Below are 19,972 nucleotides of genomic sequence, written 5' to 3' on the forward strand. Positions count from 1 at the left end.
ATATACATATATATAATGTTTGTGTGTATATATATATATATTTGTATATTTGTTTGTGTGTGTATGTGTGTGTATGTGTATATATGTGTGTGTAAATATATATGTGTATATAATGTCTGTGTCTGCATGTATCTATGTGTGTGCATACCTTTGCATTAACTAGGCTCTGATATGATTTACATCAGAGCAAGGTGTGTATGTGTGTGTTTGCAGTGTTGTGAACGGATATCTGTTTGCAAGGTTCAATCACATTTGAATATTGTATTTTTAAGCTTTTTGAAATGTGACATCATAAGCACGACAACATCGATCTTCTTCTTTGTGTTTATTGCCATATCGCAAACCAACTTGAAAGGTGTGTACAGCCACCCACATTCCTCTCATTCTAAGTCACAGCAATGTCTGTTTTCATTACTAACTTGCACCAGTCGGCTCTGTATTGACAGTATAATTGATGGAGAGAAATGCGGTGGTTTCAGAGAGGAAAACGTGTCACTGAAATCAGGATCAAGTGCAGAACACTGGCTGTGACTAACAGTTTCAGACTATCCATTCACCTTCACTCCCCATTTGTAATTAAATTCGTGCAGCTGATTTTAAACACACACCAGGAAATGTGGCAGCCTGCGTGCTCCACAGTATTGTGTTAAAGTTTTTCGTTTCAACTGCAACTTCCACTCGACATTTCCCAGTCATTTTTTATGATGGGTCTATGATGTGTCCCCACCTACAACAGTGCACCCAAAAAAGCATATCCCTCTTGACTTTTTCAGCATGTCATCCTACCTTGTTCTGGGACGACATTCAGACCTAAAAAGTTACACCTTGATTGAAGACACAGAAGAGCTGATAAGTTACATTAACACCTAGTGTCTTCTACCCTTCTTTCTTTCATTAGCACCTTCTGTCTTTGTTTTCTTCCCCCGACTATTCTCTCTGCCTCAGAGGTGTAATTCGTGCCACAAATAAATGCTATTAGTATGCACAGGAAGTCAGTGCTGAGCAACTCACACACACACACACACACACACACACACACAGATTATAACAAGCATTTGCTTTAAGCTATTGAACTTCAGAGGCTTCCCAGTTTGGTGTGAAGAATAGACTTTACTAGCTGTTAAAAGGTCGCAAGTGATTGTTTTTGACCTGTCAGTTCATTTGCTTTTAGTCTTATGCATTAACATCTAGCTTTCTGCTGTCAGCATGGACAACAACATTACAGGCTGAAGTTTTAATTCAGATCATTGTAGCAGTAATTCACACAGCATTCTGAGGGTTTACAGTCCTTCACGTACTAAAATGTTTTAACAATTCTTATTCAAAGTGCGTGTAGTGCAGAAGATGTGCATGTTTTATTGTTATATTCATATATTCTGAATCATCTAAATTTTCCTTAATTTCCCTCATCTGTTTTCTATTCTACTCAATCCGAAAGTTTTTTTAGCCCTGCAGGCCATTTTCATATCAATTTCAGGGATGAAAATAAGTCACTCTTCATGTGTCATGCCACCTTGCTCCCTGCTCTTCTGTTAAAACCCAGGAGGTATATCTCCTTGACTCCTGGAAATCATTAAAGTTACACATTTTTAAACAATGGGATCAGGTTGACACTTTCACTTAAGTCTACCATATTTTTCCCATGATTGAGGAAAAAGATAGATAGATAGATAGATAGATAGATAGATAGATAGATAGATAGATAGATAGATAGATAGATAGATAGATAGATGATTGTAATGAAGGCATAAACTGCAGGCTGTGACAGACTTTATGTAAAAATAAAAAAATAACATCCTTTAATTAAAAAACGATATCTTTGACAGATCAAGCTGAAATGTGTGATAAGACGTGTTGCACTTATTTGGTCAGTCGTGATGTCCCTATTTTCTCACACCGCCTCTTTCCTTTAGCAACTGAGCCAGATTGTTGTGAAGGCAGTTAAACAGCAAATCAGGAAATTGTTCCAAACCATGTATGTTACTTAATTTTTATCCTTTCATTTGTTGATGTGTTTTAATTTCTTGGGGTGTAGTCAGACATGTCACCACATGTTACCTGTGACTGCGTATTGTACGTGTGATGAGGAAACAGGATGCAACCCTTTGACTAGTCACTAGATGGCATTGTTGAAGCATGTTTGGCAAGCAAGGGGATATAAAGCAGGATCGATGTGTGCTCTGCACAGCAGCATGTGCTCCTGACCAACATGTTCTCGCAGCATGTATTCCTCCTCTGTCTATCATCATTTTATCTTTCTCTCCTCAACCCCTCAGTCCTTATTCTCAGTGTGAGTGTGTGCATGCGTGTGCGTGTGTGAATGATGACTCAGAGTGTAACATTTGACACTGTCCAAAAGAAAGATGATGAAAACCAGGGTGAAAAGCCCAACATTCATTAAAGTCAGACCTGAGCTGATAAACACTCCCACCATTGACCACCACCACAGCGGATGATGCCACACATGTTCACGGCATTGCCCCCGCTGCTGTGTAGAAGCACCAGTAAATGACACTTGACAAGGGTGGAAAATGTGTTTTGCACTGAATATGCAGCCTTTCAGCTGCAAGATGTTCTCGCTAACCAGCAGGCCCCCCTGCTGTCTAAGTCTTAAAGACATTTGTCTGTGATCAAAGAATATAATTCTCTGCAATAAATCGGTACACTGTTGTTAAAGCTAATTCCTTTACGGTTATTGATTTCTTTAAACATTATGTTTTTTCAATTGGATGTCTTGTATATCTCCATTATTGTATATACTTTTTTATATGCCTGGATATTATTTAATCTGTGTTATGTTTAAAGACTTTAACACAAAAAAATTTGATTTGAAGGCAAATGCAATGCTACTATCCACCATCTCACCCCTGCCTACTGAACTAGCCGCCTGTGGTTACATCAATCTGTCAATTCATATCTCTTCAGCTGCCTTGACTGTCTGCTTTCTAGCACCAGATGGACATGTTGGTTGAGCTGTATTCAGCCAATCCCAAAATAATCCCCGGATGGATTTTATTTTTTAACCCTTGACCAAAGATGACACCATATACCTAAAATAAAAACAATGACACCATTGTTTCCCGGCAGATGATTGCACGTCATTGTCGAGCAGATTATAAAGCAATATAAATAGCACAGCAGCGAATTCATCATCCGGTAGAGTGTTGAAAAAACTCCACAGACACGGAAATCTGCATTTGCATCTCATCTTGCATTTGCACAACCCCATTTATTAATGCTTTGTCCACCGGCGTCCTTTTTTACCCATGACCCACCTATGAGACAGGGCTGAAGAGTAATTTTCCCCAAAACACGGTAGTAGTCAGAAGCCAGGGCAGCGAGCACATGGACGCATTAGGCCAGAGAGCACAAGAGAAAGAGAAACATGGACAGGGACGGGCTGCAGGAGCTGAAAGGCGGAGAGGAGAGACCTGGAGCGTGGTATAGTAATAGATTCAGATGTCTGACTCCGACAGCCAGCCGGCTAGATAGCCAGCTCTGCTTGTTAGCCAGAGACAGAGGGTGGGAGAAGGGAAGAGAGGGAGATGGGAGGATCCAGAGGAGAGGGAGAGAGGGGAAAGATGGATCAATGAATGAAGAAAATGAAAAACAAGATATATGACAGTGGAGGAAGGGAGGTTTACATTGAGACTGAGTGGGTGAACATTAGCCCTCACGGTAGCAATGGCTTTTGAGTCTGCAAGTGTTGCGAACTGAGAGGGTGCACACATGCGCACGCACACATAGATATACACTCTGAATTTCCTTCACATAGAAACCGACAGTGTAAAATACAACAGTGATTCAGACACACACGTTCACACGTTGCTAAACCACTTGTTATCAGCTAGTGTAATCACAGACTTGACATCTTTTCTGCATGTTAAAGCAGCTAAGCCCTTTGTGCACGCTCACACTCGCTCACACACACAGGCGCACACACGTACAGTACTCCCCCGTCGTCTCGAGCGACGGTAATTGCTGACGAGCAGAGCGCTCACCGGGTGAGGAGATTTTGATCGGTGCACAGCGGTAAGAGAGGGGGGGTAGGAGGGGAGGGCTGGTGCCGAGCACAAATCCTGTCGGTTCAAAGGACAAATGTGTAGGAGTTGAATACCGCTCCCATCAGAGAGGAGTCCTAATGTAACGAGACAGCTGGACAAGACTTAATATCCAGAGGAAAATTAGTGTTTTCCCAGATGCTTGTTTAAATATAGGAAAATCGTGGTAAAGTCAATGTTTTTTGAATGAAAGATAAATACTAATTAAGATATAGATTTCTTGTTCTCTAACCAATCCGGTAGTCTCTTTAAGATATATAAATTGCTGTCAAACATAAAGGCAGTGAACAGTCTGATGGTTCCTGTCTAATCTGTTGACACGGAATTTGAGTGGTGCGAAACAGAATAATCGAAAAATCCTTTGGTCTCCAAAATGTCAGAAAATTGGGAACAACATCCATCCCAGATTGTCCAAGTCCAAGTTGATGTCTTTAAATGTCTTGTTTTGTTGGTCCAATACCCAAGATGTTCAGTTTAATATGATATAATATATACAAATATATATGTGTGTGTTTATATATGAGCCTGAAAATGAAATGTTCTGCCGTTTTTGTATAAAAATAACTTGAACCCTGAAATGATTATCAAAATTGTAATTTTTCCACCGACTCACTGGTCGGGTTGACTTAGTGTTGAAGCTGTAGTTGCAGTTTATTTTAGGTTTGGGAGTTTTGATACATACATCACGTGTTCACCAAGTGACAAACATTTTTGTAGGGAAAGCATGTGCGAAATAGAACAAACACATTTAACTTTTGTGCAGCGTTAGTGGATGTTTGAAGACTAAAAAATGCAAATGACTGAGGCTTTGTGTCTCTGATTGTTGTTTGTAATATTGTCAGCCTAATTTTACAGAATGTGCTGATTGACACGTTAAGTCTTTGGTATATTTGTCAGTGAAAGTATTAATGCACTAAAGCCCCTGAAAGTTTGTTGGGAGGATTTTCTTTTTCAATCTGAACATTTGAAACAAAGTCCAAACGGAGTGCAGCCAAGTGAAACCGCACAGGTGGTGAGGATGAGAAAACCCTCTTGACATGTTCCTGTTACTGGGTTAAAACAGTAAGACCTTATCAGAACCCAGTCCGTCCAACTGTTCCTGTTGATAAGGTGTTTCCAGGGCAAAGAAAGTTGGATCTCTGGATTTAAAAAGTTTAACTCTGTACACTGTTGCTATTTTAGGCTGCATGTAAAGAAATTGGAGCAAATGATGGAATGAGTGAGAGTGGGCAGATGAGAACATAGAAAATGCCTTTAGTTTTTGTCTTTCTTTTTCACTACTATGCTTGTTTTTTCTTATATTCTCTCAATTCCTTCATCCTCACTCTCTCCCTCGAGTTCACCTGACATCTTCCCCATCTTCAGTGTCTTTTTCTTTTTTTCTGCCTCTGACAGTCTGTGGTGGGAAAACAGGTTGATGATGATGAAGTGTTAATTCATTTAGCCTCCCCCGGCAATGTGACGAGAAACACACATTTAATGAGCAAACAGCTAGACGAACCAATTCATGCCTCTGGTATTTCCACTGTACAATGTGCACGCTGATGTGTGAGTTCATGTGTGTGTTTTGCCGGTGTGCAGGTGTGTAGATCACCCACAGGTGTTAGTGTGATGATTCATGTCTAAGTATTCAAACTGCTGCCCTGTTCTCCTGATGGAGACGGCTTTGCAATTCGGAATGTATGTTACGGTATAATATGCTTCCAACACAGACAAAGAGACTTAGAAAAGCATCTGTAAGTGAAGTGTGGGAAAAACTAACTTAAAAGCATAATCAACTGCCAGTGATTAAGATCAAAGTTCCTTTATATCATTGAGTTATCTGGCCATTATTTTCTCGTTTAATTGAATTATCATTTAGTCTATAAAATGTCAAAAATTGTGAATAAATGTTCATATCCCAGAGCCCAAAGAGACATCTTCACATGGCTTGTATTGTCCAACCAACAGTCCAAAACCCCCAACTTTTCATTTACTATATTAGATGACAAAGAAGAGCAGTGAAGCCTTATGTTTCAGAAGCTGGAAACAGCAAATGTTTGATATTTATGCTTGAAAAGTGTTGATTAATGGCGTAAATTTCCTTTTAATCGACTAATCAATGAATAAGCTAATGATTGCAGCTCCAGGTGGAAGCCTTTACAACCTTAAACAGAAGTACACCATCACCTGAGGAAAGGATCCACTGTTTATCTTTCTTTAAGCAGTGCAGGAAGTGACGACCCTGTTTTATCGTCAGGGCTGCACAATCCCTGATTCACTTGCTGCTGAGATCGTTCAGTGCAACTGCAAAACACTATGTTCAATTGCCTATTAGTGATAGCTGCTGCTGTATATACTTGGTGTCTCTGACACTTTCTCTACATACTGACTTGCTAAATTCAGTTACTATTCAGTTATTGATGTGACTTTACTATACAGACTGTTTGATTATTGAATTGGAACAGATTGTTACAGATCAAATATGTATTCTATTCCATTCCTCTCTTCATACAGTATGTCATAGATGTACATTATTTGATGCCATACACGAAAAAAGTAGTCAAGTTATGGTTGCACAGATTTTCTGAATTATATAGCAGATTTGATACAGTTTGATGACTTGTGGATGTACATCAGGATGTTGCCAGAATGCAGGCTTGCACAGAAAACAGTGGCTGTGGGTGTTTGGACGCACATTGTTTGTCTTCGGTGTGTGTTGGTTGTGTCCTCTTTTTTTTTATATGTGTGAGAGAAAGGAAACACACAACCTACTTGTAAAAAATGCCCAAACCAGCAAAAATAATTTTCTCTCAGTTTCACAGAAAATTGTAGGTAACTCTTTGATTTTGAGTTACTCACTCATGAAGGAAAATGTACTCTCTGCATTATTAAAGCACGTAAGCATTTTAAAATTGAAACAGAAACATACTAGAGATTATTGACTGCACATGCTTCACTGTGGATCGTTTGTTGCCTCCGAGGGCAAATCCTCCGAAGCTAAGCATCAGCATCGATGGGAGCTGAGGTGAAAGCACTCAGCTGTACCAATGGCATTTACTACTGGCAAACATGATGAATGTGTGCGTTGAACTTATTCCCAAAGAGACATGCCAGGAAGAAACCTGTCAGTAAATTAGCTCCTGCTCTCTCCTCTCTGCCTGTATTTCTGTCTTTCTCTCTTTCTCCCTAATTAAAAAGCCAGATCAGGAGTTTGACTGTACAAACTGTCTGCCAGTGACTCTCCAGCCTAATCCTCATTTTAGCCCTCTTTCCTCATCTCACTCTCTCCTCTCCTGACTCCAAGTAGAAAACCACACCAAAATCTTTCCTCCCCAAACACATAGATTTATTCAAATGCAGCATTTGCATAATTCAGTATTTACATAATTGATTTCCAAGGAAGCATTTTCTCACCATGTGAGGTGCTGTTGGAGACCAAAAGGTCTCCTCATCCTGTCGCATTTCTGTCATTTTCTCTCTTTCACTCCCACGCACATGCACAGAACCACGGACACACACGCATGCACACACACACACACACTGTTGCCAGACCACTGAGGTTTCAAGTCTAAATCAAGCATGAAGCATTGCCAAGTTGGTGCATCTGGTGACCCTCATGGTACAACGACAGCAAACATGATTCAGCTGAGCATAGATAATCAAATGTATTGAGATCCATTAAATCAGTGTGATTTTCTAGAAGGGCTGTCCATTAATTTCACTATGCTAGTAAATGATTTGGCCCTTTTAACTTATAAGATAGTTATGTAGATGCAGGAATGTTCTGGTTCATCTTTGGCTCAATTTGTCATCGTGAAATAGGGCTTAATTTGAAATTATTTCTTTGAGAAGGGAAGCTGGGTCCATGTGCTGAAGTGCATGATTCATGCTTTATGATTGTGCCAACAGTACATACATTTTTAAGCAGCCTAAATTTATCGTAGGCTTTATGCCTACACTGTTGTAAGCACTTATACAAGCAGTGCTGGCGGTGGAGGATACAGCAGTATCTCAGTAAACACAAAGGCTTCTTTAGCTCACAGCTGTGTCCCTGGGCTGTGCAGAATGGACAGACAAGGAGACGAGGAGGACAAGTGTCTGCAAGGAACGCAGTCTTGGTTTCAGCTTGGTTTTCATCGTGTTTACCACTTGAAAGCTCATGGAGTGACATCCAGCCTGTCCACTCTCTATAGCCTAGGGATACTCTGGCAGTGAAAAGCTCTAGAGGATGATTATGAACAAAGAAGAGCAGCAGCCAGCTGGTCAGGAGGGACTGCAACAGCTAAAGAGGTCAGTGTGTTTACTGGGAAAACATATCTCAATTCCCTGTATTAACACTGCTGCTGAGCACCTAAGGAGAAGCCGTTACTGATACTACCAAGTAGTTCAATTAAAGTTGTTAGATTTATTGCAGAAGCATAAATTAAGGTTTAGACCGGGATGAAACACATTACATTGATGCACAAGGAAAAGTGACAGAAATAGTTGTAACAAGAATGAAAACATGTTTTCTTGAGAGGTTCAAACCCTGGACCAACCTCTGCAGAGCTGACCTGTTATGTAAGGAAGTGAGCGTTAATCTTGGATTGTCGGTTTAAGAAAGTTACAGAGGTGGCAGGCGCACTGGCTGTTTTAGAGGAAGAGAGCAGTTTCTTACTGCATGTCTTGTGAATTGAGAATAAGGAGAGTGGTTGAATGGTGCTTGTGAAGATTGTTATTGTTAGCTTAATTTGTTCATAATTCTTAATTATTATACTCTGCTAGGTACACTGTCCACAGTTAATTAAGTTTAACATGTACTGGCAGTGTAGAATGGGAGATGTTTTGTCAATGTAGTATCTTCAGTTTTTAAGGTGTCCTGATATCTGAGTTTTATCGGTACCTACAAGCCAATTAGTCCCTCGTCTTCTTTATGTTGACTGAGGGATCACCATTAACTTGATTGATAAAGCAATAATATCTCATTTACGAGCTTTATCTTGGTAAAAGTCTTGGTAAATAGATGAGCCTTAGTCTATTTAGAATGCTTTCCTGGCCGTGTTTTTGCTAGCTCAGTTGATCCAGACTCTTAATGATCAGACTGAGGCTGCTGACTGCTAGTCACCAGGGAGCTCAGAGCTGTGAAAAAACAATAAGTGGATGTACCTGAAATGCCATTGTCCGCTATGGCCCATGGACTGCACCAAACTGCCTTGGGATGTGTTTGTGTGCATCTGTATCACAACCAGCCCCTTTACTTTGCTTCTAAAGTCTATCATCTATGGAAATGGGACCTCCACACTCCTGTGAGCACTCTGTGGGGGTCTACACACACACACACACACACACACACACACACACACACACACACACACACACACACACAGTCACATATTAAGTTTAGGGCCTGTCTCCGAAGAGCAGGGAGGTTAAACAGATGGCATTGGCTGTATCCGTTACACAGATTACCCACACACACTCAGACACACACAGGTTCTGCAGCTACTGGCTTTGTGAGTTCACCTCATTTAACTGAATGGTGTTTTTATGAGGCGTGGCAACATTAGAACCACCCACCGCTCTAATCTGTCCTTTTCCATTCTGAGTCTAATGCTGGACTGGGAGTGCTTGGTTTAAGATGGCAAGGTTAGACGCACCCAAATATGGTGTCCTGTTTGTCTGTTCTGTATACTTTGACTTCAGTATTATTTGATTTGTTGATAGAAGAGTTCCAACATGAATGATCATAAAAAGAGCGAGAGTAATCTGCTAGTTATGACTGAGTGCAACTCAGAGCTGTTGTAAAATAGACGGTAAACTTACATCTGTGTTTAGCTGTCTTTTAAATATTAATGTGCTCTCAACACATAAACCTGAAGTAAAACTAGACCACGAAAGCTTCCCAGTAATGTTTTCAAGGGTCTAGGGTTGGGACAAAATATAAAAATATTGTCAATGTGATAGTGTCTCAACAGTGCAGGAAACCTTACAGATCTGTCGTTGAGATGAAAATGAATGCTGAGTTCATGGTCCCATGCAATGATGAAGTGATGAGTACTCCTGAGTCAGAGCATAAGCATGTTGAAGGGCATACCCTTCAACATGCTTATGCTCTGACTCAGGACTCTAGTTATTATTGATGTAAAACATTTGTGTTTGGTTTTTATTGTTGTGTTGCTTGATTTTAATGAAAGCAGTATTTTCAGTTGAAGACGTACTGAACAGTGATTTGAAAACAAAATTCGTTATGCAGAGGCACAGTCATACAAGCACCAACTGTCTTGAGACTTGTGTGCTTTTATCCTCATACAAGGAAATGCTCAGTGATTTCTCATCTCAATGCTCCATGAAACCAACACTAGCTATATTAGCTCCTCATTTGAATGTTCAAATATTGGCTTTTGTTTCATGATTACATGTTTGTTTGCATCTTGATTTCTTGAATTTATATTAACTAAATGTCCTTCCTCTAAGTCAGGATCTTCTCTTCTCTTCTCTTCTCTTCTCTCACTTCTCTTCTCTTCTTTTCTCTCCTCTCCTCTCCTCTTTTCTTTTTCTCAGGATAACATCCTACATGCCTTAGTGTCAAACATGTCATATATTTCACAAATGTTGTTTTCTTGGGACTACTTCGAATTCAAGGCAGCGAAGAGAAACAAGACAGATGGATGGAGAGGGCAGGGGGTGTGGATGGACAGCTGACATGCAGTGAGGATTATTTGCCAGAGCCACAACATCTTGAGTATTGTTGGGCAACAATTTAGCTGCCAACGTGAAGATAAATGAGTAGAAATGTTGTTTCATTAACTAACTAGTAAGTAAGTTGGTCAAAGAATGCGTGCTGGGACAAGATACATTATCAGACTGCTGGAGGGCACAATTGCATATCTTAAAACATCAAAATCTGGTAAATTAGGTTTTATAACTAACACGAAATCCGAGGCCCAACATGTGCAACATACAGGTTTGAGAGGTTGTACTAACCTTGTTCTCTCCTTGATCAATTCAACTAGTATTTCTTCATCTCTGCTAGATTTTCATTATCTGCTTAATCTCTGGCTGTTCCTGTGTTTATCTTTACTTCAGCTTTCTTTCCTTTTTCTTATTATACCTGTCTTTTATCCTGCTCGTCTTTCATCTTCACATCTTTCAACCCTGTGCCACCCTCACACCCTCTCCCGTCTCACTAACCCCTGTTCCTTCTCTCCTTCCTAGCCAGCAGATTTGGATGCTTGGGTAAGCAACACTGCCATTGCTGGTGCCTCCTTATTTTTCTTTTAAAGTCAGTGTCTTCCTTCCTTCCTCTCTCTCTTCTCTATTCAAATGTCATGTTTTCATTGTGCATTAAAGCGAGTCTGTGAGTGTGCTGCCGCCACCGTTCCACACAACAACACTTTGGGAGGTATTCAGCTAGAAAATTACACATCATCTGTGCTGCTAGCAGAGGTGATTTTACACACACACACACACACACACACACACACACACACACACACACACACACACACCCAGCCTTTGAGCATCAAACAGCCATTGTAGAAAGAGAAAGTGCAGTGAGCACAGTACAGGGATTTACAGATGGAGTCTTTGGGGATGCATGTGCCTGTTAAAATAGGATTAGATTAGATTGGATTACAATAAATGTAATGTCAATCCGTGCGCAAGTGCGTGTGTGTCTGTATTTACCATATCAGCAAAGAGCACAGAAGATCAGTAGATGATCCAGAGAAGATGCTGTTGCTCAATCTGATCTCTATCACACTCACTAATGCACAACTCGGATACAGCAGTCAGTCACCATTACACCATGGTATAATGTGTGTGTGTCTGTGTGTATGTGTTTATCATACACTGTTCCTTTTTCAATGCTAAATAAATCCAAATCCCTTTGCTGCCTGTTGCCACCTCACTCTGAGTCAGTCACCATATTTATGTTCATCCTGCTGCAGCACTATTGCCCTTTTTGCTTAGAAACAATGTGTGTTAACAGGTGTTACTGATTCTTAACCTTTTGATATGAAGGCACATATGTGTAAGGCTGTACAAATCAAAGCCTGCTGGAGAGAATTCAACCATCCTGTCCATGTGCATGTTGCCTAACTTTTTATTCATTTCAGCCATAATATGTGATTGAACAGCTGTTGAGGTCTGTCTTTGATCCGCTGCATACTCTCTACACAGCTTGACCCAACTTTTGACAGATGCATGTAAACACTAAGTCTAGACCAAGCTGCAAGATTCTCTTCAAATAATTGCCATTCATTGCAGTTTAAGTTAGTTCAAATCGGTCAGTTTAAGTCAATGTATTATGATTATTTCAAATAAAGACTCTGCATCATACCATATCTTAAAATACATCACTCTGTGACCATCCATGCAAAATGTGCGATCCTTGCTCTTGTGTTCCAAGAGAAAATCATCATTGTGATATTGCAAATGAGTACTCTAAAATTAGATGGATGGATGCTTTAGTAATGCACAGTGAGCGAAATAAAGGAGCTGATGGCAGTGCTGTGCTTTTCAGTCACCTACATTGATGTGTAAACAGTTCTCAAAATCGCCTCAAGTTTTTGATTACGCACATCTCCTTTGACTATCCCTCTGTTATTTTCTTTTTGTGGCTCTGCAATAGCCTCTCAGTACTTTGTGTTCATGATGTTCTTTTGATGTCCTTTATTATCGGCTGATATTGGCCTATCCCAGATATCAGTATCTGGATATGTGTTGTCTGATATGTGCAGATTTGAGAAGCAAAAAGTTTATAAAAATGCTTTGCATGATATATACAATAGATTACAATTCATATAGATCATACAATAAAGTTTACTATTAAAGTGTAAAATGTGCTTAACATTTGTCACAAATGTTTAATAACTACATTCAAATGATTATTGCAGAAAGGTGTGTATATTGATGCTTACGTCACTATCAGAATCTTTACTTCCTATTATCAGTATCGCCCCAAAAATTGAGTATCATTCTGACTCTGTTGTCTAATATCGACACACTGTGAAGCATCAAGCTGTTATGATGGGTGGTCCCATCAAAAAAACTAATGTTACATATTCAAGTGAATCTTTCTTCCAAAGTGTATATTTTATTTAACATCCCTCAGTGCATGCACATTTCTGACTTCAACCTGAACTGGCAACTTGTTTTCACAGTGTATCTTTTTAACGTCTGGCTCCTATCTTCCTCTGCTTGCATGCTGCTATGGCCATGGCCCAAACTATGGGTCTTCCTTCAGCCAATCTGCCATCTTGCTGCCTGTCAAAGCTTGGCTCAGCGGGCATATTAAAGTGTTTCACCTCATCTTAACGCCAGCATCACCATGTCAGCCCCCGCTGCCGCCGTGCCAGTCACATGCTGCCTGAGTAGTTTTGTAAGTTCTGTTACATTAGATGGACCAGCAATTAGATACCCATATTATTTTTTTTTTACTTTGTGGTGTGATGTATTTTTTTTAAATATTATTGTAGATTTCCATCAAACATCAGAGATTTTTGACAAATGCATTGAAAAACATGCTGTTAGCACATGTTGGTTTTGTGATCTCCTAAAATATCTGTGCTGTTAATCTGTTTTTAGAGGAAACTATGCAACTGTTTGTTTGTCCACTGCTACAGAAAATATTAATCTTATGTCCCCTGTAGCTTAGTGCTGCTTATCTTTTTACTGGAATATGAAGTAGAGTTAATTTGTCTTTTTGGCTATATTTGGCAAGTCTTTTGGACAGTGAAAGCAACAGGCTGACTTGATTCTTCTCCCCTCAGCATTGACTTCTGTGTCCCATGTGTGCAGCATGCTCATAAGCAAAGGAAATGAACGTCTTGTTTTAGTTCATTACCATCATTTTATGCACTTACATACAAAGTCAGTTAATTGTTAATGAATCCTCCTTTGCCTATTTATTTATTTGCCTTATGTTTTGTTTCCTTTCTTTCCCTACTCTCTTTCCCTCTTTCTCAGGCCAAAAAACTGGAGAGCAAGGAGAAGGAACTGGCCAGCATCTCCAGCTTCTACAAGGAGCAACTAGAAATACTAGAGAAAAAAGTAAGAACAATTGTCCTTCTCAGAGACACATGGAAAAATAGTAAACATAGCCAGAACTCATCTGAAAGACTGCTTTCTAGAGACATGTTTCCTCAAACGGTTTCATTAGTTGCATTGGATTAATCAAAATCATTCTCATTATATTATTGGTCTAAAAATGTTAAGACCGCACTGTGTGAAATTATAGATGTACTGACATTATCTCATGTTAAGTAATATGGCTGTGCATCTCTTGTCATCACTTGGAATATTTTGGGAAAAGGTTTCAGAGTGTGAGATACTTGCACTTAAAAAATATGACATGTACAACAGGAGAGCTCACTAACAAGATAAAAAAAAATCCTTTATGCTTTCACTGAAAAGAGGAATATCAAAACAAGTCTAAAAGTGTCATATTACTCACTCTAAAGTCCCCTCGAGACACACACAAGACCCTCTTTCCTATGTTGGAAATGCCAAGCCCACATACCAGTGTCATATTGTAAATGAATTGAGAGTTTCATCAGGCAGGTGAGCTGTTGATGGACCAGCACTGAGGAGAGGTTTCACGGTGCTGTCTTTCTCAAAGAGCTTCAGTTGTCTAATCAAATGTTCTGTGCTTTCCTCATCACAATGTCCTCTTGCCAGCACCCCTGTGTTCTCTTCGAAAAATGGAAAAAAAATCAAGGCAGTTTGTTGTGTGCTTTTAAGAAATTATGACCCGTGTTCCCTCCACATGAGCACTTATGCGCTGTTGATATTTTGCACCCTGTAAAAGCCAAAACCACAGTTTTGATAAATGTTGCTTGCTCACAGAGTAAACTTAGGCGGATTTGTTAAAAGACTTTGCGAGGAACAAGGTTGGCACTGGTGTGTGATTTTAGGGCAGGAAAAAACTCAGGGATGGACAGAGGCAAGAAGAAAGGAAAAGAGACAGGAGGGGAAATAACAGAGTGTAGGTAAAGAAAGGAAACCATCAGAAAAACAGAGATGACAAGGATGCTGAAAAAATACGAACAAAGAATGTAGAGGATGCAAGCAGAGACGGTACAAATATTTCCATTTTTTCATTACCAGCTGTGACAGCTGGTAATGTTTTCACCTTGTGAGTGTGGGTGCGTTATCATTGAAAAATGTAGTCCTGGAGACATCTATTGTAGCGGGACTATTTTGCCAGGTGTTTATATGTCTGTCTCTCTGTGGACAGATTTTTTTCAGTGCAATAGCATAACAGCTATGCAAGATGTCAGTCATGACAATTTACAGGTGTGTAGTTGAGATCAAAAGGAAGTCTGAATTAAATGATGGGCATTATCTGACCCATGAGTACTGAGTTCTCATGTAATAATGCAGTAATGACCACTGAGTAGTCTTGGGTTGGACCCGAACATGTTTTCAGGTGCTGCAGCTGGTGTCATCCCATCGCAAGATGGTCTCTACATAAGGATACATTGACATCAACTAAAAATGAGAGATACACTAAAGCAATCATGAGTGTAAAGGTGTAGCTAGACATGCATAAACTCTCACCCTCCCCTGTGTCTGTCCCTCACACCCACAACTCTTCCTCCAGTATTCAGTTATTCTTAGTGACTTGCCCTCACCCCTCCCCCATCTCGCCCTCCGTCCAGCAGGGCCCATCAGACAGATGGAGGGGACCTTATCTAGTCCCTGGCACTCGCCTCCTTTAGGCCTCTGAGAAAACCTTTTACATAGCCAAGTTAAATGGAAGGGCCCATGCACACCATGCGGCGAGCAGCACACGCTGCAATGCTTGACGGAAGAGACTGATTGGCAGAGGAGTGGAGGATGCTCTATCTTTCTCCGCTTGCCACTGCAGTCGCTTTTTCTATTGCTTTTTTTTTCACCCCTCACTTGCTCGCAGCTGACCTGCATGTGGATGAGGGAGTGAGAAAGAGGGGGACTGAGGACTGAGAGCGAGAGATAAAGAGGCTATATGGACTGTGCATTAAACAGACAGTCTATCCTGAGCGGGCGTCCATCTCCCTCCTTCTCGTCCCTCATTTTCCAATCTAGCAGTCCATTCATCCAGGCCTCCTTTCATGCCCCCTCTCCTTTACCCTGCCCATTTTTCTTCCTTTCACTCTCTCATACCTGTGGCAAACACCAGTCAGGCCGAAATAAATGGCCACTTAAAAATTGAATTGTGACTGACACAAGTCATATACATAAATGCAAAACACAATTTGAAACAGTAATATGTCTCACTTTTCACATAAATTCTGGTCCAGGCTTGTGAGGCCTCCCTCTACATCAGGTGAGCCTGTTAATGCAATGCATAGATTTAAACTGAAAGAAGCGTGAAAATCAGACTGCGCTTCGTTTCTTAAAATAATCTCATAGCAACATACGTAAGCAGACGCTCATGCAATTGTGCTATTTGGATGTGTTGATGTGAAGCAGAGATTTAAGCCGAAGGTAAGAGCATCAAGATTAGAAGGAGAGTCCACTGATAATTGGTGTGTGATCTTCCCCTGAATCAACATTTTACTATGGCTTAGCTGCAGCCCCTCCTAATAGGCTAATAACCCTATGTGTGCGGGTGTGTGGTAGTTGATAACCTGTATGAAGACACACATAAACACACTCTGGTGTCTAGTTTGCCTAAGGGATGAGTGACGATAACAGACTGTTGTGTTTGTCTAAAGGCTGTGGATGCTGTCCACTACTGACACAAATGATAAAACAGCCTGTGTGTGTGTTTATTGTGACAGGTTTGTGTGTGTTCTTTGTCACTTCAGAAGTAATTGTGATAGAGTGGTCAATCCACTGCGCAACATTGCATTTCCCCCCTCCCACACACATACAGGTTGACACACTAAAAGACATCCCAAGACCGAACCCCTCGCAACATACCAGTACATCCTGTCTCTTGCTCTCTCTCTCTCTCTCTCTCTCTCTCTCTCTCTCTCTCTCTCTCTCGTTTATTTGTGGATGCCTCCCTAATCTCTTCCCAGTGTAGAGGTGGAGTATATCTGTCTCCCCGTGGCAACATACCCTGTTACTCTGTAAACAAGTCTCAGTTTAAAATTCACCTCTTTTAATCCCCCCCCCCCCCCCCCAAAAAAAAAAAATTAATCCTCCTTCGTCCAGGTGTCGCAAGCGTGAAACAACCCCTCCCTCAAAATCCTGACATCAGCCCATCTCAATCCACAGCTGCTGGAGGGTGTTCAGACGAGTGTGCATGCAAGGATCATCTGAGCACAAGCATTCACGTACAAACATAGATTTAGTCACACACCTGCATGTATGCAAGCTTACACACACACACGTACCCACACTAATCCCCTCCACGAGACTTGCCAACAACCCCCAAAACCTTGCTTTTTCCCCATTGAGGGTTATCATCCCCCCTTTCTGTCTCTCCACATTGGGCTTTTGTCCCCATGGGTGCAAATGACTGGGAAGAGCTCAGAGTGTGTGTGCCAGTGATAGTGCTGCCACTTCTCTGGTGTCATGAGAGCTGAGCTGGGGCTGGTGCTCTGGGTCTATTCTGTCAACAGACAGGCACCAAAAAACACGTTGAAACATATAAAAACAACACACAGCCTTGCGGTCCCCCCGACATTTTGACTAGATTAGCTGTACCTGCCTTCACACAACTACCTTCACACGTCCACGCTTCATTTTCCCAATTCTCCAAAGTTCTATTAGCATCCAGAGACATTATAGTTCTATCAGTAATTTCTGTTGCAACATCTCTGTCATTACCATCACACTTCCCATTTTGTAAATCTCTATGGAGCATACAGTTGTTGTGGCTTTCTATGTCAATTGGGTCACATTTAAAAGAGGCTCCAAATTGAGAGATACCTCAGAATCACTCTAAAACACAAGATTTACAAGTTTGTTTTCTGGACTTTTTTGGGGTTTGGCCTTACAGTATGAAATAGAGTGTTCTTCACCAATGGCATGACCTTTCTGTCCATCAGTATATAAATGTATATTCTCTGGTTTCAACAATTTGAAGTACCTTCCTGTACTCAGCGCCTTCTTTGCCTTGGTTGGGTCCAGACTAGGCAAAGAGGTAAGAAGCAAGAGAAGACCCTACACTGGCTTCCCACCATTGTGACATTGCTAAATGTGTTTGTTTGTTTTTTCCTCTTCAATACTGCCTTGGAAGGACACAGCAATCATCAGTGAGAGGATCCCTTTACCTTTAAAACATCTGCTAGCTGCTTCTCTTGCTGGCGCCCTACTCTCTATGTCCTACATAATCTGAGACACCCATGGGTTTAAGCCCCTGTGGAGCCTTTTTTATCTTGGCTGGAACACTGGATATCCCAAAAGGCAACTACAGACTTTCAAGTTTCAGCTCAGCTTTCCTCTGTTGAGTGTACCCACTGAGCCCTTGACCTCAGGGTAGAGGCTAAGTCGCTAACATGTGGCTAACTTCTTACCACGTATTCCCAGGGAGCCAGACAAAGTATTAGCCAACTCTCTTCCAGCAAGAAATAAGACTCACTGTCTCTTTATGTTCATGAATCCAGGGCTCAGTTTCTTGCACTTATGCATGTGTGTATTTGCTAATTCAGATGCTTAGTAGATTAATAATAAGCATACGAGGAGAGGTTCTGTGGACTGGAAATGTCTTCAAAGGTATGAATTGCTGAGGTGACATGTACAGTTGCTTTGGAGTTGCAGTCAATACCCAATTCCCCTCCCGGTTGAAGTGTGATATTTAAGCCTAGTTCACATACTGTATTAGCAATGGGGAGACTTAGCAGCAACAGGAGTCTAATCCTGAGTCCCGGCCTGGAAAATCCAATATAACACATCCTGGAATCGTAACTGACAGGGATAAAGTAATACACCTGGGGATGTTTGGCATTTCCACATTGTGAATTACCATGACAGCCAAAAAGTGGCCACCCTAAGATGAGATGAGAAAGGTAAATTGTAGTTGGAAACATGTAATCATTTCTTTTCTAATGTACATATATAGCTTGGGTACTGACCTCTGAATTGCTGCCCACATTTTTGAGTCAAACAGGTGTCATGCCAATTGTCTGTTTCCTCGATTGGAAAAACAAACAAGCCAATCAGAACTTCAGCCACAATTAAGAGGGGTTATGTCATCTTTCTGCAACAAAGCCAGAAAAAAACATTATAAAGGGTATTGTAAATCCTCTTACAGAAATGACAACTATTTAACTAGCATAAGACTTTTATTGTTGGAAACAGTTTCCCTGATGACTGAAATAGAACTTGACCAGGCAGATACTGTAACAATACTAATTGGGATACTTCAATTTACCCTCTCCTCCATCATGCTAGACTTATGACTCATATTTTACGGTCTTCTCTTTAAAGAACAGGAAAGAAAAGAGGGCCATTTTATTACACTGTAGTGAATACCAGCAGATAGGATTAAGGGAGAAGATGCCTATGACATTACTTGAGTCTTTTCCAGCACCAGACATTCAAATCGGGACAAGCATGTCTGCGGATCAGCGTGAAATAATGAGATATGAAAATGACTAGAGGGCACTGGTGGAGTAGAGGGCTAGGGATTGTGGAGGAGGTTTGTGTTTGATCCCATCTCTTTCCCTGCTCAGTCACTTCAATTATCTTCCACTCCTATCACCCCATCTATTGGGAATATAGTGAATAATTAAGTAAAAGCGTGAGCGCTGCGGTTATTGGTTTAAAATGGTGATTACTGTGCAATGAATGTGTGTGAGAGGGTGGTGAGAGAGATTTGTTTTTGTGTTTGGGCATTCTAGACAAACTGTTTGTGGTATGCTTTGATGTAAAGCCTGTGAGGCGATCATTCATCTTAAAGAGCTGATGACTTTAAACATATTCTCATTACTGTGGCTGGAAATCCTGCACCCCTTATTCGAAAACTTATACTATAAGAATATAGACACCTTGTGTGCAGCTCTGTCCACAAT

At 40.8% G+C, this 19,972-nt stretch overlaps 1 protein-coding gene across 3 annotated transcripts in view; it reads left to right on the forward strand.

The window, feature by feature from the left end:
- chchd6b (coiled-coil-helix-coiled-coil-helix domain containing 6b) overlaps nt 1-19,972 on the forward strand; it is a 56,743-nt gene that overhangs the window by 5,791 nt on the left and 30,980 nt on the right. The window contains exons 5-7 of one of the 3 annotated variants that reach the window (XM_030420922.1): nt 11,238-11,258; nt 11,373-11,468; nt 13,992-14,075. In XM_030420922.1, the coding sequence (XP_030276782.1) occupies nt 11,238-11,258; nt 11,373-11,468; nt 13,992-14,075 (201 nt within the window). The remainder of the gene's footprint in view (nt 1-11,237; nt 11,259-11,372; nt 11,469-13,991; nt 14,076-19,972) is intronic. The other 2 variants (XM_030420923.1, XM_030420924.1) reach the window with 2 other exon arrangements.

This window comes from Sparus aurata, chromosome 6, assembly GCF_900880675.1.
Source record: "Sparus aurata chromosome 6, fSpaAur1.1, whole genome shotgun sequence".
NCBI classification, from domain to species: Eukaryota; Metazoa; Chordata; class Actinopteri; order Spariformes; family Sparidae; genus Sparus; species Sparus aurata.